The sequence below is a fragment of the Myxine glutinosa genome, chromosome 13 (assembly GCF_964187855.1).
Source record: "Myxine glutinosa chromosome 13, kmMyxGlut1.1, whole genome shotgun sequence".
Taxonomy (NCBI): domain Eukaryota; kingdom Metazoa; phylum Chordata; class Myxini; order Myxiniformes; family Myxinidae; genus Myxine; species Myxine glutinosa.
In genome coordinates this window covers 19,264,276-19,290,026 of record NC_136273.1, presented here as the reverse complement: position 1 = coordinate 19,290,026, position 25,751 = coordinate 19,264,276, and the positions used below count along the sequence as shown (strand labels likewise).

The following is a 25,751-nucleotide window of genomic DNA, read 5'->3' as shown; positions in this document are numbered from 1 at the left end:
GAGTTGGCTGAGGACAGACGGGAGTGGAGGAGTATTGTGATCAAGGCAAGGCAGGTGCTTTGTACCATCGGATCTCACACCGTATAAAGGGAAAAAGAGGAGAACAACAATGTGTTACAGCCTGAATTTAAAATGGATTATATTGAGATTTTTGTCACTGATCGACACATAACACCCCTCAATATCAAAGTGGATGTTTTTGGGGTTTTTAAAGAAGTTTTTACAAAGCAATTAAAAATGAAATACCGAAATATCTCATTTACATTAGTATTCACCCCCTGAGTCAATACTTCGTAGAAGCACCTTTGCTAGAAATTACAGCGTCGAGTCTTATTGTGTATGTTTGTATCAGCTTTGCACATCTGGATTTGGGGAGTTTCTCCCATTCTTCCTTGCAGATTTGCTCAAGCTCTCTCAAGTTGGATGGGGAGTGTCGGTGAACAGCAATCTTCAAGTCTTTCCACAGATTATCAATGGGATTCAAGTCTGGGCTGGGCCACAAAGGACTTTCATGTTCTTGTTCTGATTCCATTCCAGTGTTGGTTTGGCTGTATGTTTGCAGTCATTGGCCTGTTGGAATGTAAATCTTCACCGCAGTCTAAAGTCTTTTGCATTCTGAAGTAGGTTCTCCTCAAGGATTTACCTGTATTTGGCTCCATTCATTGTTCCCTCTATCCTTATCACTCTCCCAATCCGTGCCGCTGAAAAGCATCCCCGTAGCATGATGCTGCCACCACCATGCTTCACAGTAGGGAGGGTATTTGTTGGGTGATGAGCTGTGCTCGGTTTCCACCAGATGTAGCGCTTTGCATTCAGACCAAAGAGGTCCATTTTTGTCTCATCAGACCACAGAATATTTTGCCTCATGCTCGCAGTCTTTCATGTTTTCACCCAACTGGTCCACCAAGTTTCGTCCAAATCTGTCCGCAACCTTTTGAGATATCCTGCTATGAATCGTTTTTGGCCCGATTTCCCAATGGCGAAGAATCACTTAAAATTTCCAGTAGCCGAATCCGGATCTTCACAAAAATCTAATCATTTCGTCCTTGTCACATTCGCTACATCTCTGCCAAATTTCGTCCAAATCAATCCACAACTTTTTGAGATATTTTGTTCACAAACAAACAGACAGACAGGGGTGAAAACATAACCTCCATCCACCTTTGGTGGTGGAGGTAATGATGGAGCTCAGTGCACTCTTGGGAACTTTCAACACTCGAGAAATAGTTTTTCACCCTTCCCCAGATCTAGGCCTCCTTACAATTCCGGAATTCTACGGACAGTTCCTTGGACTTCATGGGAGAGTTTCTGCTCTGGCATGCATTGTTAACTGTGCGACCTTGTTTCGAAAGCTGTGTTTCTTTCTAAATCATGTCCAATCAATTGAATTGGCCACAGGCAGGCTCCAATCAAGTTGTGGAGACATCTCAAGTATGATCAAAGGAAATTGGATGCACCTGAGCTCAATTTGGAGCATCATAGCAAAGGGGTTGAATACTCATTGTCTCAAGACACTTAATCTTTACATTTTTAATTATTTTGTGAAAAGAATATTTCACTTTGTCATAATGGGGGTATTGAGTGTAGATCAGTGACAAAAAAATCTCAATTTAACCCATTTAAAATTCAGGCTGTCGCACAAGAAAATGTAAAAAAAGTCAAGGGGTGTGAATACTTTCTGAAGGCACTGTATATTCATACTGGTGTTGTTACTGGATATATTCAAACTGGTGTTGTTCTGTTGCATGTAAACCTTATTTATGTAACAGTTTGCTGAGAAAAGGTAATAATATTTCACATGCATGGAAAAATGAAAACTTGGACTAATTTGGCAAATATTTAAAACTTGAATAGCACAAAACTACGAACATGTTTCATCCTCACAGCTCCGCTTTATTACAGGTAATATTTACGTTTTCATGCCCAGAGTGACAATAATAACTGAAGGATATGTTAACACAATGTGGGGTATATGGCCGCTACTAGTTGCTCAAAATAACATGCGAGTTCGACTCCTTAGTCAAGCACAAGTGGAACGATGTTTTAAGCACACTTTGAATGGTGATGGACGTAACACCACCCCATGTACTCCCTCTAGATTTGGTGCTGGACATTGTGGTGGCAGTGAGAGGGTGAAAGTCTGTAAGAGTGAGGCCATGAGCAGGAAGATTTCTGCTTTGGCTAAAGCTTCACCCAAGCAGCCTCGTGGTCCTGCACCAAATGGAAGGAAGTGTGGTCGAGGAGGGGTCACCTGGAGTCCATCACTGGAAAGGAATCGACCTAAAAACAAAACGGATCAAGACCTGGTGAAACTTATCGATCTATACGACTGCAGTTGTGACGTCAAGAATCGATCAAGCATCATTTTGAAGAATACCTTTTTACACATACACGAAGAACCTGACAAACACCTAATCGCCATGAATCACGACATGTCAGGCATCCTGGACATAAGGAATGTCGATTTATTATGTACGCAAATATCGCAGAAACTTTTACCTCCTCCACCCCTACCCTAACCCTTCCCAACCCTACCCTTATGTGTTCCACTTCACCCTTTCCCTTAATTACAATCCCACATGCAATGCGTATTGACGTCACAACTTTTTTAAAAGCCAATCGGAGACCTATGACTGCATTCACAGATTATTACTGGGAAATTTCACAAGTTGTATTCACTGCTCAATCGTACATTTCTTTTTCAGATAGCAGTAAGAAAGTGAAAAGTTAAATCTTGAACAGATAGAGTAATCCTCAGTTTATGAAATTCCAATTATACTCTTTATATTTGTTACCCAGTAAAAAAAATAAAAAAATAATATATATATATAAATATTGTCCTGTCCGCAGCTGTTCACCACCGAGCCGTGGATGGATGAGCCGAACCACCTTTAACTCCTGAGGCGATCTCCAATTATGGCCGGTCTGACACGTGCAGGACTGAAGAACCACGAAGCATTTATTCTTATGAACACGGGTTTATTCCAAAATCCCACCAACAACAACACAACAAAAATGTAACAATAATTATTTACAACAAAAAAGGTGTGAAATGAGGATAAATAAAAGAAGTGCCGAGGTAAAAATGCTATGGCGAGGATCCTCCATACAGACACAAAAACACACACAGGGTGAGGTAAGAAAATAAAAGTCATGCTCCAGCACTCAGCTGGACCAAATGGATCCTCTGGTAAGTCAGCAGCCGTAGACGACCGAAGCCACACAGGCGGGAAGCCCGCCAAAATGGGGGCAACGTCGAACGCCCAGGATTGAGGCGAGTGGTGTAGACGGCCCTCTTTCTCTCCGGTCTCTCAAAGTTCCATAATCCTTTTCTTTGTGTGATCAACGAGATCCTCCTCCTGGGGAAGGACAGTGTGGCCTTCCACATGCCAGCGACAGCAGTACCAGCCTCCACACAGGCACACTCCCAGAATCCTCTCAGAGACTCTCGAACCTTCCTTCCGCCAGCCTTCCTTCCTTCACGCTCTCTCCGCCCACGTCATCAGGCCGCACCACTCCGGGGTGGGGCGTAGCCTGCCGGTCCTGTCCCCGACCCATGGAACCATTGTAGCTCCGCCTCTCCTAGGCAGGCCTTTGCCTTAACGTGTCCACTGGAGCGTGAATAACCGGGCCGGGCGATGTCATAAATGTTAGGAATGGCCACAGGGGGTATTATGAACAGGGAAAATTAACCTTAATCCCGACTACTAAACAACACAGCACCAACCCACCCTCCATTCCCATATGGTGCACATGTAAACACAGCCTGAAGCGACATTTTCCCTATTTATTACATCGAAATACTCTGACACACCACATGGTCCATACTATTTCGATTCAATTTTGTTTTTTTTTGTTTTTTTGTATACAGAGTCGAGGCTCGTGAAAGAGCTAACATTTATCAAACAAACAAATCAAACAAACAAGCAAACAGAGTATATAAAAAGGGGAGCGGTCGACAAGATGGGGAGAGAAGGGGAGGAAGCACACAAACACCACATTTGAGAGCAGGGACATCGAGAGATGTGTGGGAGGGAGAGGGCCTGGGGGGAGGCAGGATAGGTATAAAACGCAAGGACACCAAGGACTTCCAGGAAAGAGGTCGGCACCTCAAAAAAGTGGATTTGGGGTGAAATTAGCGGGGGTAGAAAAGATCAAGGTTTTTGATTGGGGAAGATAAGAGATGGTGGTGAACAGCCGTTTTAAAAACCTGGAGGGAGGAGTGAGATTGAAGAGATTGAGGGAGTTTGTTCCAGAGGCGGGAGAAAAGAGGAATGAAGGAGTGAAGGTGAGCAAAGAGTCTTGATTTTGGCAGTTTAACCATAAGAGGGTTGCAGGCAGATCTTGTGCTACCTGTAGGAATATTTGGGGGACAGAGCCCAGAGAGAGCTGGGGGAGCAAGGCCGGAGAGGAGTCGGTAGAAGACAGAAAGACCACCAACCTGCCTGCGGTGAGTAAGTGAAAGGCCCTCGGAGATAGCGTCATCGCGGGAGATTCCAATGATTCTGAACGCTTTGGTTTCAACAGCGTGAAGACGAGCTAGGTGTGAGGCAGGAGCACCAGCCCAGAGGGGTGAGCAGTACTCCATTGAGCTGTGGATGAAAGCCTTGTATGTGGTGAGGAGCTCAGGTGTGCCAAGGAAGGACTTCGCACGACGGAGGATGCCCAGTCGGCGACTGGCTTTGAAGGCCAGCTTGGAAATGTGGTTTTCCCAGGAAAGATCATGGCAGATAGTGAGACCCAAAAGCTTGAGTGACAGAACTTATTGGAGAGGATTATTCAGAAAGTAGATGGGAGGGTTGTCCAGTCGGTCTTTTCGGAGAGACATCGTAAGAGTGTGAGATTTGTCAGGATTGAAAGACATGTTCCACTTGTTTGCCCAGTCTGTGATTTTGTCCAGGTCTGCAGAGAGTGAGGAGGCTGCAGACTGCCGATCTGAGGGATGAGGAATGGAGCGGCAGAAAGTGGAGTCATCAGCAAAGAGATAGAGAGGATTTTCAAGAGAGTCAGAGAGATCCTACCTTTCCTACCTTACCTTTCCTACCGAAATCCTACTTTTCCTGTGGTATTCTCTAACCGACCCCCATAAACTTAACAATATGTATGTATATATATACATATACACTATACAGTCACGTGAAAAAGTAAGTACACCCCATGTCAAGTTTTGACTTTTTCAACATATTTCAACATATAGCTATTTGATGTTCATTTCAACAATATTGATAGACAAAGGTGATATAATAGAACAAATATCATGAAACATTTACATTTTGTAGTCCATTGGATAATTTAAATAAACATAAATGCAAATTTCACATGTGGAAAAAGTAAGTACACCCTTGGCTCTCATAGGTGGTATTGCCCCATTTGGCAGAAACAACCTCAAGTAGGCGTTTCTTATAACTGTCTACCAGTCTCTGACATCGACTGGGAGAAATTTTTGCCCACTCCTCCACACAGAATTATTTCAGCTGTGCGATGTTTGAGGGGTTTCTTGCATGCACAGCTCGTTTCAAATCCCCCCCACAACATCTCGATGGGATTTATATCCGGGCTTTGACTTGGCCATTCCAGAACCCTCCCCATTTCTTTCTTTTCAGCCATTCCTTGGTGGATTTACTGGAATGTTTAGGGTCATTGTCATGTTGCAAGGTCTACCTTCGGTTGATCTTCAACTTTCCGACAGATGGCCTCACATTATCCTCAAGCACCCTCTGGTACAATGAAGAATTCATAGTGGATTCTATGATGGTGAGCTGCCCAGGCCCTGATGCAGCAAAGCTGCCCCAAACCATAGTATTTCCACCATCATGCTTTACCATTGGTATCAGGTTTTTGTGGTCAAATGCTGTCTTTGGTTTTCGCCAAACATGTCTTCTGGTACTGTGGCCAAATAGCTCCAACTTTGACTCATCTGTCCAGAGCACATTGTTCCAGAAGTGCTGGTCTTTGCCTAGGTGTTCATTGGCAAACTTTAGTCTTGCCCTGATGTTCTTTCTGAACAGCAAAGGTTTCCTCCTGGCACACCTCCCATGTAGATCAAATTTGTGCAGCCTTTTTCTAATGGTAGACTCGTGCACTTTGACATCAACAGTGGCAAGAGCTACCTGTAGGTGCCTTGATGGCATTCTGGGGTTCTCAGAGACTTCTTTCAGCATCTTGCGGTCTGCTCTCGGGCTGAACTTGCTGGGGCGGCCTGGCCTGAACAAGTTGGCAGTTGTTTGGAATCTTCTCCACTTGTAGATGATCTTCCGGACAGTCGAATGATTGATTTCAAATTGTTTGGTGATCTTTTTAAATCCCTTCCCAGACTCGTAGGCATCTATAACCTTCTTTCCGAAGGCCTCAAAGAGCTCTTTTGATCTTGGCATGGTGACACCGCACACTTCAACAACAAAGAGGAAACCAAACTAAATGTCTGAAGTTTAAATAAGACAGGTTCCTCCAAGATCCTCTCTAACGATGTTCTAATCATTTGCACCTGAGCTGGTGCACCTGATTCTAATTTTAGGTATTTGAAGTAGTGATAAATGTAGGGGTGTACTTACTTTTTCCACATGCGAAATTTGCATTTATGTTTCTTTAAATTATACAATGGACTACAAAATGTAAATGTTTCATGATATTTGTTATATTATATCACCTTTATCTCTCAATATTGTTGAAATGAAGATCAAATAGCTGTATGTTGAAATATGTTGAAAAAGTCAAACTTTACATGGGGTGTACTTACTTTTTCACGTGACTGTATATATATATATATGTATTAATTATTCAACTATATATATCTTAAGGTCCTGAGTTTGAAACTCGTTCAGCTGTTGAATTAATACCAAGTGGGTTGACTCAGCCTGTCATCGTTCCGAGGTCGGTGTTATGAGTACCAGGGTACTGGGTCCTATCTCAAGAAGGTTGATGGCAGGATTTCCACTCGGCCGCCCTAAAAACAGCTGATCCAGCGTACGCTCCCATATATATATATATATATATATATATATATATATATATATATATATATATATATATATGTTTTGAGATTGTACATATAACATCATTAAAGGTTAAAGGTTTGCCCACCATAGTTAGTCCACAAGCAACACGTAGGCCCATTGGAATTAGTTATGTCATAGTGTGTGTAAGAGTAGGCCATTTCCCTATCTGCGTTGTGTAAAGAATTGAGCTTAGGTCCTTTCATTTTGCGGCCACCCTTCATTTTCATCAATGGGCAAACTCGATCCCGTGCCCCATTTTGGCTGATCCCTCCGTCTGTGGTGCTTTGGCTGCCAGCAGCATTAGCTGCCCTTTGCTCGCTCAAACTAGTCGGGTAACCACGAGGTAGGCCTGAAAAGAGAGAGGAGCGCGGGGGTCAGGGTGTGGCCGTGACAAGCAGGACGTCAGAAGGCGGTGACGGTAAGGGCTCCCAGCCAACCAGGGCTGAGAGGGCATGGCTTGATAGGGCGTGGCACGGCGCATCGAGTAGGTTTGAGAGGGTTCGCTGGGCAAGGCTATATAAGTCTTCACACAAAGCCCTTGAACAGGACTCGTGGGGAGAGGGCGTGCTGAGAGGACTGCAACGAATTACGCTTTGTAAAAGGACTTGAAAGGACTGGCTGTATTGAGAGGACTGGCTGGGAGAAGAGTTGAGAGATGAGAAGGGAGAGGCACTTACGAAGAACTGCATGAGGACTGAGCGAACTGGTATTGGGAGAACTGATCCGGAGCACTCGTGTGAGAACAGCACTGAGAGGACCGGCTTGCACATGACAGTTTTGACGCATTGATTGAGCAGCGCATTGAGAAGCGCGTATTGAACTGTCCATTTATTACGTACGCAGCCCCGTGAGTGTAGCCGACAAAGCCAGCCCTACCGTTCGCCCTGTGATAATCCCGTGCGCACCAAACGACGCGTGGAGAGCTCCTGGCCGCTGCGTTCTTCTACTTTGCGGTGCGAGTTGGGGACCGGAGAGCGAGCTGCCTGGACGCCATCCCTGGACCATCGACCTGTTCGTCTGCATTCCCGTGTGAGTGTGTCTGAGTGTGACGGGCCCGTTTGTCCAGGGATAAGTTAAGACTGTTTAAGGCTGCACTGTGTATTCTTCTTATTATTATTGTACAAAGTGTAAAAAAATCTTGTTATTCCTTTCTTCCCAAATTCGACCGTTTCCGTGATTTCCTCCATTGGGTAAGCGTGGCACGATTAAGAACCGCTTGGATCGGGTTTAGTCCTTGATAACGGCTCGGGTCACAGCTTCGCTACCGCTCGGCGTTTCCACCAACACCCGTGATTCGGGCGGGCCTTATTTCCTCGTTTCTGGGCGGCGCGAGTACTTAGGTATTGGTGATTAGTCCTACGACCCTACTTCGCGCTGTCCAGGAGTGACGTCAGAGGTCCCAGGCCCTGTCGGCTAGTAAAAGACAAGGGGACTAATCCCCCCTTGGTAAGGGGAAAAGGCCGACGCTGAGATCCGCAACAAATATATATATATATATATATATATATATATGTATATATATATATATATATATATATATATATATATATATATATATATATATATATATATATATATATATATATATATATTGTTACGGTTTTTAGAACCTTCACTCATAAATTTTAGTAAATGTTTCCCTTATAAATGATCCCCTGTAAATATCCCCATCAATTGGCTTTGTTAAAGATCGCACCCTAGTTAGTCCATGTACAACACGTAGCCTCTCTGTAGTTATTTATCTCTGTAGTTATAGGATAGGACCTCTCTGTAGTTATTTCATTATTATGTGTTTCAGTTAAGGATCTGTTCCCAATAGTTGAATCTGCGTTGCATTAATCAAATAAGATAGGCCCCTTTCAATTTCCCCAATCATCTCCGCAGTAACAGTTGGATAGCGTTCGCTGCTGTTGCCTTGGGCTGTTTTGCTGGCACCAAGCCGCCATTACACACGCGGTCTCAAGCCGAGGAAGAAGGGGGGCGGAGCCACAAGAACAAGGTGTGGCACGTCGACTCGTCATCAGAGGTGGAGTCAGCGCGCCCTTACCGGCCAACCAGCGCTGAGGTGAGCCAACCGGTAGGCATGTCTTTGGAGCCGGCGGCTTGATTCCTACATGGACAATAAAAGCGGCTGCGAGGGACTGCTTCAGGAGATGAGTGAGTGAGAGGGATGAGTGCGTCAAGAGATCAAAGAGAGGCGAGCTGAGTGCGAAGGATCGGGAGGCAGAAGAGTGGGTCCGCTGACATTACGCCATCCATTCACGTTGTCAGCCCGTGTGAAACAAATACGCGCTCGCTGCCTGCCAGGGTTTCCCGCCATGACGCGAGTCCACTCCTGGAGCCGGACCTCGGCACCTACCATCTGCCTGGACCCTTCTCCTCCTTCCAGCCATTCCTTCCTGCCATTCCTTATTCGTGTGAGTCTGTTTGTTTGTCCGGGGTATAATATAAGACTGTTTTAAGGCTGCCCTGTGTCCTGCTTCTTCTTCTTCTGTATATTACTTTCGTTTCATCTTCTTTGGGTTTTTGTGCACATAATTAATAAATATCTGTTATTCCTTACTTTGGCTTCTTCTTTCCCCCGATCGCTTTAGTCCTTTCTTTCGATTGAGTGGAGAACCATGAAAAGAGAACCATGACAATTACAGCTACATATGGGCAGGGTACAGCCCGAAGTGGAGATCGGTTTCTGAGGTTTGGGACATGGAATGTAGGGACAATGACAGGGAGATCAGGAGAAGTGGTGGAAGTATTGGTCAGAAGAAGAGTGGACATATGTTGTGTGCAAGAGACGAGATGGAAGGGAAGTGGTGTGAGAATGGTGAAGGGTAGGCAGGGACAGAAATACAAGTTTGTGTGGCAAGGGTGCCCGGAGGGCGTGAATGGTGTTGGTGTCCTATTTTCTGAGGAGTTTGTAGACAGTGTGGTGAGTGTGACTAGAGTGAGTGATAGGTTGATGATGGTGAAAATGATGATTGGAAAGCTCTTGGTGAACGTCATCTCGGGATATGCTCCGCAGGTTGGTCGAAGCGATAAAGAGAAGGACAAGTTCTGGTGTGCGATAGAGAAGCTGATGGAAAACGTGAAAGATGTGGAAGTTGTTGTGGTGGGAGGAGACCTGAATGGACATGTGGGAAGGAGTATGGATGGTTTTGAGGGAGTTCATGGGGGTTACGGATATGGTGTGAGAAATGGAGAAGGTGAAAGGATTTTGGAGTTTGCTGATGGAGCTGATTTGTTGATTTGTAATACTCAGTTCCAGAAAGAGGACAATAAGCTTGTTACATACACGTCAGGTGGGTCGACGACAACCGTTGACTACCTGATGGTGCGTAGGCGAGATAGGGGGCACCTCCGGGACACAAAGGTGATCCCGGGGGAGGAGGCTGTTTCACAGCACCACTTGGTTGTCTGCGACATAAGGGTGAAAGGTGCGAGGAGAGCTCGGCGGGTGAAGTACCAACCGAGAATGAAGGATCGAAGGTGTGGAGGTTGAAAGAGGTGACAGTAAGGGAGGCATTAAAAGAGAGGCTGAGTAGGGTAGAGGATGATGTGGTTGAGCTTGAAAGTGGTTGGATGTCAATGAAAGCTAGTCTGTTGGGAGCCGTTGGTGAGGTATGTGGATGGACAAAAGGACCACCGAGGCACTCGGAAACATGGTGGTGGGATGTTGAAGTTGGAAAGAGGATTGACGAGAAGAGGAAGAAGTTCAAAGAGTGGCAGAAGGCGAAGGGTACGGGAGCAGAAACAGCAGAGCATGAAAGTTATAAGGCAGCCAGGAAGGCTGCAAAGAAAGAGGTAGCAAAGGCGCAGGAGGCATGTAGGAAAATGTTCGGAGAACGCTTGGATTCAGAAGAGGGTCAGAAAGCAGTATTCAGGATTGCAAAGCACATAGCGAAAGAGAGGTGTGATGTGATGGGGGTGAGTTGCTTGAAGGATGAAGTGGGACAAATCGTTGTCGACCCAGATGGAATTAAAGGAAGATGGAAAAGATATATGGAAATGCTGTTGAATACAGAGAATGAATGGGATGGCAACATAGAGAGTAACCCAGTTTTAGGACCGGCAGAGAAGATAACTGAGAAGGAAGTTGAGGAAGCGATAACAGCAATGAAGAGTGGAAAAGCGGGAGGGCCGACGGGAGTTGTGGGAGATATGTTGAAGGCAGCAGGAAGTTGGGGTATGAAGAGAATGACAGAGATCTGTAATCTGGTGGTGAAAGAAGGCCGCATTCCAGTGGGTTGGGAACTGAGTACCCTCGTCCCTCTATACAAGGGGAAAGGTGACCCTCTGGAGTGTGGCTCGTACCGAGCGATAAAGTTATTGGAGCATGGAATGAAGGTATTGCAAAGGGTGTTGGAGAGGAGGATAAGGAATAAAGTGAAGATCAACGAAATGCAGTTTGGATTTATGCCAGGAAGAGGAACGACAGATGCGCTTTTCATTGTGAGGCAGTTGCAGGAGAAGTACATGGATAAGAGGAAGAAGTTGTTTTTTGTGTTTGTTGATCTGGAGAAAGCATTCGATAGGGTTCCACACAAAGTATTGACATGGGCATTGAGGAAGTTAGGAGTGGAGGAATGGTTGATCAGAGTAGTGATGGCAATGTACAAAAGAGCGCGCACAGCTGTAAGGACGAAGGACGGGAACAGTGGTGAGTTTGAGGTAAAGGTGGGAGTGCATCAGGGGTCGGTACTAAGTCCACTACTATTTGTAGCTGTGATGGAGGTGCTGGCTCAGAACGTAAAGGAGGGTTTACCGTGGGAGTTGTTGTATGCAGATGATCTGGTGTTGATTGCGGAAAGTATGGATGGACTGAAGGAAAAGATGAACAAGTGGAAGGAATGTATGGAGACAAAAGGTCTGAAGGTGAATATCGGAAAGACAAAGGTGATGGCAAGTGGTAAAGCATTTGGTGAGGTGGAAAGAACTGGGAAGTGGCCGTGTGCAGGAAGGGTGTCGGAGTGAACTCCATTCAATGTACAATGTGTGCTGAGTGGGTTCATCAAAAATGTAGTGGTCTGAGAGGGTCATTTACCAGTGTGGCAGCTACTTTCAAATGTAAGGTGTTCACAGAGGGAGCTGCAGATGGAGGAAATGTTGAGTTGGATCTTGGAGACGGCGTGAAGCTGGAAGGTGTGAAAACATTTTGCTACCTCGGAGACATGCTCAATGGAGAAGATGGATCAGACTCGGCAACGGTTGCTCGAGTGAGATGTGCATGGAAGAAGTTTCGGGAACTGAGTGGCGTGCTGATGAGGAGGAGAGTGTCGCTGAAGCTGAAGGGAAAGGTGTATGCTGCATGTGTGAGAAGTGTTATGATTTATGGGAGCAAGACATGGGTAATGAACGTAGAGCAGCAACGAAGGCTGGAAAGGGTGGAAATGCGAATGGTTCGATGGATGTGCAGAGTATCGTTGAGAGAGAGGAAGACAAATGATGAATTGCGAAAGATGATGGGAATATTGCCTGTGATTGATGCTGTGAAGAGGAACAGGTTGAGATGGTTTGGTCATGTATTGAGGAAGGATGAAAGTGACTGGTTGAGAAGAGTGATGGAAGTTAATGTAGAAGGAAGTAGAGGACGGGGAAGACCGAGAAAGACTTGGCTAAAGATGGTGGAAGAAGAAATGTGGGCAAGGGGGTTAACAAGGAGAGATGCAGAAAATAGGGCAAAATGGAGAAGATTGTCATGGGGACCGCAAGGCTAACCCCCGCTCTAGCAGGGAAAATGGCCTTAAAATGCATGTTGTTGTTGTTGTTGTTTCGATTGAGTACCTGTGGCACTATTCGGCCAACGCTATAATCGGGTTAAGTCTTTTGTTAACGGCCCGAGTCGCAGCTCGCTTCGCTCGGCGCAATCCAATCACGCTGCGGCCCGGGTGGGAGTATTTCATCGCTTACGGCCGGTGGTAGTAATTAGGTATTAAGACAAATTGGGCTTACAACCCTACTTAACATCGACCGGAAGTGACGTCATACCCCCAGGACTGGTCGGACGGCCAGCTTAACAGGACAAGGGGATTAACCCCCCCTTGCTAACGGGAGTGCCGTCCCCCGGATCCGTAACAATATATATATATTGTTGCGGATATGAGGATTGAGTTTTTTTTTGATTGTGTTGTATTGTATAGTAAATGGTTGTGAATTATTGTTTTAGTCTGAGCCCTCCTTGCTCCAGTGTGTATAAAGGTCAAACGGCGTTCCGGTAGTTAATTCCATAAAGCATACATTGAAGGACACTATAATACCCTTGTTCAGTAGTTTATTTCTTTATTCTGTGTATTAGGTTAAGGCTTTGTCTTCCATTAAAATGACACTCCATTGCACCAAGTGAAATAAGATAGATTCCCTTCATTCTTCATTCCCATTCCCAAAACCTCCATTTCCCCTTTCGTCATGGCCAAGCCTCGATTGCCAATATTACATCCCCTCCAAAACCACCATTGAACATGTGCTCGGGTCGGGGAAGAAAGGCGTGCCCACCCGTCGTCATCAAGGGCGGAGCCAGAGGGTCGCGCGACCAACCAGGGCCGAGGTGAGCACCCCGATGAGCGTGTCCTGAAGGCCAGCGGCTTGATTGCCGGAGGCGTTATAAAAGCGCGCACGCAAGGTCCTGCGTGAGAGAGAGAAGGTTCAAGGTCAATTACAAGCAGTTGCGCCAGAGACGGCAGACGCATCCTGAGGTGAGCCAGAGAAGCAGCTTTGGCTCCACAAGCAGCGTTGACTCCACCAGGCAGCTTCAACCCGTACCCCGTGGGAACCAGATAGCGGTGGCATCGGTGGCCGTCGAGGTCCAGCCGACGTCCCGTGCGGGATCAAGCCCGAACCATCTGCCCCAGCTGAACCTTCCCAATCCTCCTTCCAGCATTCATTCCTGCCATTCCATCCTTCTTGTGTACGTGAGTTTGTTCTGTTTGTTCTGTCCTGGGTATTTAATTAAGTTTGTATAAGCTAGTATTTTCACTGTGTCACCTGCTTTTTCCATGTTCCCTGTATATAACTTTGACTGCTCCTTTTGCTTGTGTGTGTAAATAATAAATCCCGTTACTCTTCTGTACGTCTTCTTCTTCCTCTTTACATTCGGTCGCTTTAGAGGTTTCCAAATTGAATATCTGTGGCACGATCCGGCCAACATTCGGGAATCGGGTTTAGTCGGGGAAAACTGTTTGGCCGCGGTGCCTCCGCTCGGCAAACAACATCCTTATCCGCGGACCGTAACAATATATATATTGTTACGGATCTCTCCGTCGGCGCCTTTTCCCCTTACCAAGGGGGAATTAGCCCCCTTGTCTGCGACTGACCGACGTGAGTCCTGAAGCTGCCCAGCTCCCTCCAGAGAGGCAGGTGAGCAACCTCGTTCGAGACTGCGGACAAGATGTTAGTTGCCAAGCGGATTAGCAGCCACGGCTCGAACCATTAGCAATACTACACCCGATCCTAAACATTGGCCAAATCGTGCCACAGGTATTCAATGGGGAAATCACTAAAACGAAACGGATGTAAAGGAAAGAAGGCAAGGTAGGAAGAACAGGGATTTATTAACCAATTACTATTTACACAATCAAAGGAACCAAGGAGGAGGAAAAAAACGAAAATAAAGACAGAAGGAGAGGAAGACAGTGCAATTATTAACTTATACAAGCTTACTTATACCCAGGGACAAGACACACAAAACAAACTCACGTACACAAAAGGATGGAAAGGCAGGGATGGTACGGGTCGGCAGAGGAGGGTCCAGGTAGATGGTGGCATCGAGGTTCGGCTCCAAGCTCGCGCTTTGGTCCACGCTTGTGGGTTCGAGGCGAAACCCGGCACACAGCTCCGCTTTGGGCTGGCAGCGAGGAGCCGGCAGCTCCACGTATTCGGTCTCACACCGGCAGCTGTCTCACGCGTCCTCCGCCTCCTGCGTCTCCGACGCTCATTTATTACTCCGCTGAATCTGCCTTTGGTCCAGCGCACCTCCCTCAAAACCCTCTCTCCGTTTTTCCTCAACTGGACTCTTACGCACTTCTCTCGAAAAGGCTTGCGCGGGCGCTTTTATATCGCGCTCTTAGATCAATCCGCGCCACACCCGTGATGGTATCTCACCAGCCCTGATTGGCTGGTGGGGGCTCACTGGCTCCACCTTCTGATGACGAGGGGCGGGCAATGCCCTTGTTCATGGGCTTGACCGCATGCGTAATGGAGTTTGGGGCGATGGTGATGCCAATAACCCCACCCAAAGTTACTGGCACTTTGAAGAGGCCATGGCGTTGTCGGAGGGATCTATCTTATTTCAATTCGGTGCAATGCAGGGTCAACTAGTGGGAACAGAGCCGTAAACTACATAGAATAATAAATAACTATAGAGAAGGGCTTATGATTTTCTACGTGCATGTGATGGATTAACTAAGGGGACGACCTTTGACCTTTACACAACGGAGGTATTTACAAGGATCATTACATTTACACAGGGTGATACTTACAACAATTACAGGATTCTCAAATCCGCAACAATATATAATTGGATAAAATGCCAGGGGGATAGAAAAGGCCCCTTTATTTAAGGCTATGTGCCATGTGGCAAAGTCTAGAAAAGAAGGGACATTCAAAAAAAATCTCGTGTCCATGCTGATCTACCCTTGTGTTCTTAGGAGGAACCAAGTAATGCTCTCGAAAGAAAAGTTCATATAAAGCGGCACCCCGCACACACCAAGTAATGCTCTAGAAAAGTTCATATAAAGCAGCACCCCGTACACACAAAGTAATGCTCGAAAAAAGTTAATAAAAAGCGGCACCCCACACACCCCAAGTAATGCTACAGAAAAGTTCATATAAAGCGGGACCCCACACACACCAAGTAATGCTCTAGAAAAGTTCATATAAAGCGGCACCCCGCACACACCAAGTAATGCTCTAGAAAAGTTAATATAAAGCGGCACCCCGCACACACCAAGTAATGCTCTAGAAAAGTTAATATAAAGCGGCACCCCGCACACACCAAGTAATGCTTCAGAAAAGTTCATATAAAGCGGCACCCCGCATACACCAAGCCAAGTAATTCTCTAGAAAAGTTCATATCAAGCAGCACCCCACACACACCAAGTAATGCTGTAGAAAAGTTCATATAAAGCGGCACCCCGCACACACCAAGTAATGCTCTAGAAAAGTTAATATAAAGCGGCACCCCGCACACACCAAGTAATGCTCTAGAAAAGTTCATATAAGGCGGCACCCCACACACACCAAGTAATGCTCCAGAAAGGTTCATATAAAGCGGCACCCTGCACACACCAAGTAATGCTCCAAAAAAGTTAATATGAAGCGGCACCCCGCACACACCAAGTAATGCTCCAGAAAAGTTCATATAAAGCGGCACCCCGCACACACCAAGTAATGCTCTAGAAAAGTTCATATAAAGCGGCACCCCGCACACACCAAGTAATGCTCCAGAAAAGTTCATATAAAGCGGCACCCCGCACACACCAAGTAATGCTCTAGAAAAGTTCATATAAAGCGGCACCCCCCACACACCAAGTAATGCTCTAGAAAAGTTCATATAAAGCGGCACCCCGCACACACCAAGTAATGCTCCAGAAAAGTTCATATAAAGCGGCACCCCGCACACACCAAGTAATGCTCTAGAAAAGTTCTGGCAAATAAAATGCATTTACTTCTTCATGCAGGTGTATGAATCAAATTGGTGCCCCTTTATATGAACTTTTCTAGAAGTTCATATATACATACACACCGCTATATATATATGCTGTATTATATATCCACATGGGCAAGTGCCGACGCTGCAGCTTCCACAAAATTTGGCGGAAAGAATAATAATAATAAGTCCAATAACAAAAGGAGACCCAGTCTCTTATAGACTCAGTCCCCTAATGATCGGTTATACTTGGAAAGAAATCAGTCTGTTTAAACATAAAGATACAGGTTTCTATTTTAAAAGTCCATCTATCTTTCTGAATTGGATGAAGATGTTTAATGTGTGGTAACAGGAACCATTTAAGCTTTTAGAATAAAGCGTGACGGACACAGGAGCACAACAACAACAACAACAACAACAACAACAACAACACCAACATCTCTGCCACATAATGTCCGGTTTTCATGCGTTTCACGGTATCTTTCATCCTCATTGAGAGTTACAGATAGATTTGCCATGTGGTTGTGAAGTGCAACATGATGTCTTTGATTAAACCCGTCGGTGAAGCGATTGGCAGCGGGTAGATATGCATGGCTGATGTTATTGGAAACGTCTATGTTGCACAACTGGACTTTAAAAATGCTTTTGCTGATGTGGGAGGCCCCTCTTTGTGGGTGGCCCCCAGCGGCTGCTGGCTCCACGGGCGCCCAACGGAGGCTCTGGGTAGGGGATCACGTTTGTGAACTTTCGTGTTGATCGGATAAGGTTCGCTTTTCTATCCAAGATGGCTGCCAAACCACATGACCTACGAAAACATCATTTTCAAACTTTATGCAACAATATTATTAGATGATATTTGTAAAATTTCGCATCGATAGGGTAAGCAGTTTCAAAGAAATAATTAATTAATATTTTTCTTCAATCCAATATATCTGCCACACCATGTGACCAATGATTTCATGATCATCTTTTAATTGCCATGCCTAGTCAATGACACATGTAAAGTTTCGAGTCAATCGATTTGGTGGTTTGGGAGAAGATGTTTTTTAAAGGTTTCATGTTAAATCCAATGTGGCTGCCAAACCATGTGAGCTATGATGTCATAAGTTTAATATTTCATTACAAATGGGTCATAGATCATGTGCATGCAATTTCAGATTTTTAGGATAAGGAATTTGATTAAAACATTTTTGGCTGGTATACCACTTCACCTGTGATGTCATCATGATCATGCTCTTGTGCCCCATTGGTAGTACTTGACAATGTGCAAAGTTTCAATTTTTTTCCATTCAGCGGTTTTCGAGAAATAATTTTTTAATTATTTGCGTTTCATCCAAGATGGCTGCCATAGCACATGGCCTATGATGTCACAATTATCATAAAAACATTCTGCATGGGGGCCACTCCTACCCTGAAAGTTTCGTCTCAATCGGACATTTGTTTGCTGAGAAAAACGAGGTTTAGCCTGTATGGATGGACGGACGGACGGACGGACATCCCAAAAACGTAATTCCTCCGGCCACCTTTGGGGGTGGAGGCATAAAAAAAAAAAAACTTAATTCCTGCCCATGACAAACAATTGTTTTCTTTACCTGGTTGGAACTGTTCGGGGTCATCCCAAGCAGTGGGATCATGGTGTAGAGCATACAGGTTCACCAAGACACGTGTCCCTCGAGCAATATGGAACCCTCCCAAACTGTTGGAACAAATAAAGTAAAAGTTACTTGTACACAAAATGTCACTTAGTACCCCAAAAATGGTTGAGATTTAACTGCCCCCCACCCCCACGACCCCTTATACCTCATTAGTTCTCCTTCATTCTCCTAAATCATATTTTTCCTTTTCTCTACCACCCATCCCTTCTTTCTTTTCTCAAATTTATTTTGTAAAATTTCTCTTTGTACCTCCACATTGCAGATGTAATATATAAATTAAACCCAGCCGTCCATCCCCCTGTCTCCCTCACCTAAAAAATACTTTTGCCAGGAATGGTGATAGGCCCAAATCCAAATGTATAGCTGACCAGAAGTAATTTAATTCAATCTGCCGATTGGTTCATTACTACAGAGGCTATGCTGCTGATGTGCTTAGCCATCGTCCCCTTGCCCCCCACCGAAGCCCCCCAAAAGCAAGAATTCCACCAGGATAGCAGCATGCAATAGCCCACACTCATTTCAAAAGGAAACATCCATACCCAAACCCAGAGCAGACAGCTCCTAGAGGAGTATGCGAACTTTGCTGTCTAAAGTTAGCATAAGGTTTAAACCGAGACTCACGTCGTGTTAGTGAGAGCAACATGGGGTATAAAAATTGGAGAAACAGGCCGACTGCGCAACACCTCCCAAATTGTCGCCTGGAGCAGGGGCAGTCTCACTTGGTCAGCAAGGCAGGGAAATGCACCTTCCAGCATGATGTCCAGTTCTGCTTGGATTGCTGCTTGGATCTAACAGGAGAGAACATGGATGCATAATGCATGGGAAAAAAATAATAATCAAATAACGACGGAAACCGATTTAGGCAGAGATTTATAATTTGCTCAAGCTCCGGCGACAACTCCCCTACTCTTCGTGAAAGACACTGTGTGATCTTCAACATCCGCCAACTTATGCTAGCAGAGAGGGGAAGGTGCAAATTGCTCTCTAGCAGCGGATCCAAACCTTATTGCGTGTGCTGACCCCTTCCAAACATCCAAAAAGTTTGCGGACCACCATGTACAACTATTAATTAGCCCGTCCCCTGCACAGCAGCAGTGTGTGTCAGTCATAACCTTATTACCATTTGAGTTTTGTCATCAAATTCTAATCAAAACTTTCTTATGAGAATATGGAGAAGACAAATTAATAATCTGGTCAATAGGTCAAGGGTCAGCATCAAATAAAATCGTACATTTTCATTCCAATGATCTACAACTTAAATTTACCATTTGAGTTTTGTCATCAATTTTTCATCAAAACTTTATTATGAGAATATGGAGAAGACAAATTAATTAATCTGGTCAAAAGGTCAAGGGTCAGCATCAAATAAAATCATCAATTTTCATTCAATTGATCTAAAACTTAAATTTACCATTTGAGTTTTGTCATCAATTTTTCATCAAAACGTTATTATGAGAATATGGAGAAGACAAATAAATAATTTGGTCAAAAGGTCAAAGGTCAGTATCAAATAAAATCATCAATTTTCATCCAATTGATCTAAAACTTAAATTTACCATTTGAGTTTTGTCATCAATTTTTCATCAAAACGTTATTATGAGAATATGGAGAAGACAAATAAATAATTTGGTCAAAAGGTCAAAGGTCAGCATCAAATAAAATCATCAATTTTCATCCAATTGATCTAAAATTTAAATTTACCATTTGTGTTTTGTCATCAATTTTTCATGAAAGCTTTATAATGATAATATGGAGAAGACAAATAAATAATTTGGTCAAAAGGTCAAAGGTCAGCATCAAATAAAATCATCAATTTTCATCCAATTGATCGAAAATTTAAATTTACCATTTGAGTTTTGTCATCATATTTTCATCAAAACTTTATTATGATAATATGGAGAAGGCAAATTAATAATTTGGTCAAAAGGTCAAGGGTCAGCATCAAATAAAATCATCAATTTTCATCCGATTGATCTGAAATTTTAAGAATTTGCATATTGGGTCACTGAATTGGTTCACCAATCAAAAGCTGGAAGCTGATTTTTTGTTATTTTTTTAGATCTAAAGCTCAAAGGTCAAGGTTGTATAAAATCATCAATTTTCAGTTTGTATTTTTTAAACTGTTTTCATTATTTTGAACATACGGAAGAAGAAGAAGACGGCTAAATACAAACGGATGCGGACGGGCGTTGCATTTTCAGATGCTTTCTAGTTGTGACATGATATCATGATATAGTGAGATAGACAGACTCTCCTGGTGACAAAATTATCACACAAGCTGGATGGTCCTCAGCCTCCCATGAACCATGGCGTCATTCCATGAATGATTGCTTCTGATGGGCAGCAAGTTGTGGCACATGACGTCATTTGGCAGTGTAGGGAGCATAGTGTTACGGTTTTATTTCATCGCAGCTCAGTAACTCTAATCACAACGTTTCAATTTCAACACAAATATTTCAGACAAATAATTGGTAGACCTATAGACAATGTACATAATGACAACTTGGCGGGTAGCGAAGCCATGTGAAAGTCAAGGTCAAGGTGAGGGATAAAGTTACTGTTGGAATTAATGAATGGGGTATATTTTATCTTTGGGGTTAACACTGCATTTCTGTTGAGGTTAGCCTTGTTCGTTAGTGATAGAGTTAACGTCAACCTGACGACCGTACTGTACATGGTGGCCTGAAAGTCGCTTTACCCCTCCCCTGTAAAGCATTCGTTCTTAAACTTTTAATATACAGTACTGTACTGCACACTGCACAGTATACATGTTTTATTGAACAGTACTTACAATAATTACTCATTACGGTTCCCAAAGAGAGGTATTAAGTGTTTAGTATTGGTTTCCATGGTGTCCTGCTTTTTGAATAAGAATTTTTTATTTATTTAATTTTTCAATTGTTTTTCCCCCCCAATTTTTTTCAATTATATCGGTTTTTTTTCATTCCAATTTTTAATAATTTTATTTTTCAAGTACTGTATAAAATTCTTCAATAAATTATGTTTTTCAATTCAATTATTTAACTTTTAATTTTCAAAAAAAATATTCAATTTCCATTTATTTTATAATTTTAAATTATTTAGTTGTTCTATTATATATCTTTTTAATTATTTAATTTCCCCATTATTAATATGTTTTATTATTATGGTTCTTCGATGGAGCCATTAAGTCTAGTGTTGGTGTCTATGGTTCCCGGAGGGAGGCATTAAATGTTTGATTTTGGTGTCCATGATGTCCTGCTTTTTGGAAGAAAAAAAAACGTTTATTTTCATTTTGAGGCAGAATTTCAAATGCTATGAGTTGGCTAGACCGGGAACCTTGAGCGATCTCTGATTGCAGCCCTGTAGTTGTATCTGTATGCGCTCCATCATTCTTACACCACCACACCCTCCTCGTTTGTTTGTTTTTGTGATTGAGGTTAGCTCTTACACGAGCCTCGATCTTGAATACAAAAAAATACAAAAAAAATCATCGCCAACTCCTCGTACACATCTTGTACAGCACATAAAGACTGCACCGTGTGAAAGAGGCCATGACTGCAGCACCAGCATGTACCGGTTCGCCCTGTTGATTTCTCCTTCTTTTTTTTGTATACAAGATCGAGGCTCGTGAAAGAGCTAACATTAATCACACAAAAAGTCAAACCGACACATAAAACACAAAATAAGGGGGGGGGGATCAGTAGACAAGATGGGGCGAGAGGGAGAAGGACACAAACACAACATTTGAGAGCAGGGACATCGAGAGATCTGTGGGAGGGAGAGGGCTTGGGGGGGGGGGAGGTGGGAGAGGTAAAAAAACATAGGGACACTGCAAGGACTTCCAGGAAAGAAGTTGGAATTTCAAAAATGTGGATCTGGGGTGAATTAGCGGGGGTAGAAAAGATCAAGGTTTTGGATGGGGGAAGATAAGAGATGGTGGTGAACAGCTGTTTTAAAGACCTGGCGGAAGGAGTGTGATTGAAGGGAGTGGGGGAGTTTGTTCCAGGGCGGGAGAAAAGGGGAATGAAAGAGTGAAGGTGAGCAGAGAGCCTAGATTTTGGCATTTTAACCATAAGAGGGTTGCAGGCAGATCTTGTGCGACCTGCAGGAATATTTGGGGGACAGAGCGCAGAGAGAGCTGGGGGAGCAAGGCCGGAGAGGATTCGGTAGAAGACAGAAAGACCACCTACCTGCCTGCGGTGAGTAAGTGAAAGGCCATCGGAGTTAGCTTCATCGCAGGAGATTCCAATGATTCTGAAAGCTTTGGTTTCAACAGCGTGAAGCCGAGATAGGTGTGAGGCAGGAGCACCAGCCCAGAGGGGGGAACAGTATTCCATTGAGCTGCGAATGAAAGCCTTGTATGTGGTGAGGAGCTCAGGTGTGCCAAGGAAGGACTTCGCACGACGGAGGATGCCCAGTCGGCGACTGGCTTTGGAGGCCAGCTTGGAAATGTGGTTTTCCCAGGAAAGATCATGGCAGATAGTGAGACCCAAAAGCTTGAGCGACAGAACTTCTTGGAGAGGATTATTCAGAAAGTAGATGGGAGGGTTGTCCAGTCGGTCTTTTCGGAGAGACATCGTAAGAGTGTGAGATTTGTCAGGATTGAAAGACATGTTCCACTTGTTTGCCCAGTCTGTGATTTTGTCCAGGTCTGCAGAGAGTGAGGAGGCTGCAGACTGCCGATCTGAGGGGTGAGGAATGGAGCAGCAGAGAGTGGAGTCGTCAGCAAAGAGATAGAGAGGATTTTCCAGAGAGAAGGAGAGATCATTGATGAAGACCAGAAAAAGGACAGGGCCCAGAACACTACCTTGGTGAACTCCAGCCAGAACAGGAAGGGGAGATGAGAGAAATCCATTCAAGGCCACACGTTGACTACAACCAGAGAGGAAGTCCACAAGCCATGCGTGGAGATTTCCATGGATACCATAGGAGGAGAGTTTGGTGAGCAGAGCGGGGTGCCAGACCGTATCGTAAGCACGTGATATGTCAAGGGAGACGGCTCTGATTTCCTGTTTGGCATTGAGGACCTCCATTCATTGTTGAGACAGCAGAAGCAGCATGTCCAGAGTAGAGTGACCTGATCTGAATCCAAATTGATGATCGGAAATCAAGCCATTGGAGAAGAGGAAGGATTTGATATCCAAAGCAATGATGGATTCCATGACTTTGCTGATAATTGGGAGCAGGCTGATTGGTCTGTAGTTCCAAAGATCTGTTTTTGCACCTTTTTTGTGTAAAGCGGTAATGTTTGCTGATTTCCAAGATGCTGGCAGATGACCTTGAGCAAAAGAGAGGGTGAAAAGAACAGAGAGAGGGTGAGATAGAGCGGCAGAGCAGGATTTTAGGACCCGTGGGCTGATGCCGTCTGGTCCAGTTGCAGAATCAAAGTCGAGGTTAGACAAAAACTCCTCCACCTTGTCAGGAGAGAAGGACACAGAGTCCAGGAGCAGTTGGGTTCGACTGGGAAAGGTGGGAACAGAGAGAGATGGGTTTGGGACACAAGATTTTGAGGCAAACACAGAGTTGAGGCATTCGGCTTTGTCACGTGCAGTGTCAGCTGTGTAGCCATTTTAGGTAAGGGAGGGGATGGAGGGGGAACAAACACCACAAACAGATTTGACCAGATGCCACCAGGATTTGGAGGAAGGAGACAGGTTTGAGAGTTCATTCTTGAGTGAGGAGAGATAGTGCTTCCTGGCACTCCTGAGGGTAGACACACACTTGTTTCGAGCTTGGTGGAAGGAACTCAGATTGCCTTCAGTTGGATTTGCCTTCAAAGAGGCAAAGGCATGTTGTTTCAGGGCAACTGCCTCACCACAAGATTCAGTGTACCATGGACGGAAGGAAGAGTAAGGCAACTGAAGACGAGATGGGATAAATCTGTGCATGAGAGAGAGCAGTTTGCTTTGGAAGAATTCCCAGGAAAAATTGATGTCAGGTTTATTGACACTTTCTCCTTGATGAAGCCACACAAAGTGTTGTCTGCAGTTGTTAGATCTGGTCTGCATGGTGGCCACGGCCGAGAATCCAGTGATGCTGGTGATTTGTATTCAATCCATAGTTGAAGGAATGTTTCATTGAAATAATCCCAAACATGCAATGCAAAAAGCATGGCTGTGCCCTTTTTAAAACCAGACGCTTTCAGCTATTACCACAGTAACAAGTCATGGTATCAGCCAGTATCTTAACATATGCTCATAATGAGCTACGCTTTACTGGTCCATCAAAAAATAGAGACCAAATTTGTAAAAATGGAGACATTTATCAGGGGTAAAGCAACTTTCAGGCCACCCTGGTACACTGGTACAGTAAGTAGTGTATTCGCTGCTATTCATGTCATAAAATTGTTTTACCCACTTTGTTAATTCCACTCTGCGGCATTGTCTGTATGAATTCGTTTTTCTTTTATTCTCCATCCGGCTTTGTTTGATGATATTTGAGTATGCTGACCCACGACTGGTATCTCAGAGGTTGAGTTCAGCGGCACATTAATGGTTAATGGTTATCTGATCTCAAAATCATTTAACACGCTTCGTGCCTAGATATAGCGTACATGTGCTGACCATGAAAGAAATCTGTCTGGTCATTTTTTAGTCTAAACTGAGGATGGGGGGGGGGGGGATGGACGGACCAACTGACAGCACCCATATCAGCCCCAGCTGTGCTAATGCCAGATTGGAGGTTGAAAACACGTTTGTTTTCTTTAACCCGTAGACATACTGACGAGGGCATTCCTTCCGTTCACCCATTCTTCTACCAATTGTCTTTGTTGCCCCTCAACCCTGCGGTCGGTGTGTGTCCATCCTTTCCACTCTGTGCTTGTTCTGTTATGATCCTATCTATTCTGTTTCTAGCTCTTGCATGAGCCTTCACTTTGTGAAAACAAGCGTTACGCCTCGGTCCCTCGTCGGTGAAGTGATGTGAGTTGGCAAAGTGGAAGACGCAAGGCGGCCATCTTCGATTTTGACGTGGCGACCCAATTTTCAATAGCGTTCTTCCTTATGCGTACATACACCCACACACCAGATTAGAAGTTAGTAGTTCGTTTATTTTTCAAGATATTTCGCTCACAAGGTTCAGACATATATATGGTGGCGGCCATCTTGTATTTTGACGTGGCGACCCAATTTTCAAATCTTTCTTCCTTATGCCTAGATACACCCACACACCAGATTAGACGTTGGTACTTCGCTTATTTTTCAAGATATTCCGCTCACAAGGTTCAGACATACATGGCGGTGGCCATCTTGGATTTTGACGTGGGTTGCACCCACACACCAAATTAGAATTCGGTCCTTCGCTTACGCACGCACGCACGTACGCACGCACGCACGGATGGACGGACACACGCATGGACGGGAAAACCATAGTCCCCCTTTCGCTCCGCGGTGCGACAGGGGACAATTAACATACTAGAACTAGAGAGTTCAAAAAACACCTTACGTGTGCCCCACGCTGTCTTGAGAAACAAGGACATAGGCA

General features: G+C 44.5%; 1 protein-coding gene across 2 annotated transcripts in view; it reads right to left on the bottom strand.

Annotated features, from left to right (window-relative positions):
• Nucleotides 1-1,541: 1,541 nt before the first annotated feature.
• LOC137438661 (steroid 17-alpha-hydroxylase/17,20 lyase-like) overlaps nucleotides 1,542-25,751 on the bottom strand; it is a 69,111-nt gene continuing 44,901 nt past the window's right edge. The window contains exons 7-9 of one of the 2 annotated variants that reach the window (XM_068133895.2): nucleotides 18,909-19,075; nucleotides 18,225-18,328; nucleotides 1,542-2,280 (exon numbers count right to left, since the gene is read on the bottom strand). In XM_068133895.2, the coding sequence (XP_067989996.1) occupies nucleotides 2,021-2,280; nucleotides 18,225-18,328; nucleotides 18,909-19,075 (531 nt within the window). In that variant the 3' untranslated portion in view covers nucleotides 1,542-2,020. Of the gene's footprint in view, nucleotides 2,281-17,241; nucleotides 17,438-18,224; nucleotides 18,329-18,908; nucleotides 19,076-25,751 lie in introns of those variants that run through there. The other variant, XM_068133896.2, reaches the window with a different exon arrangement.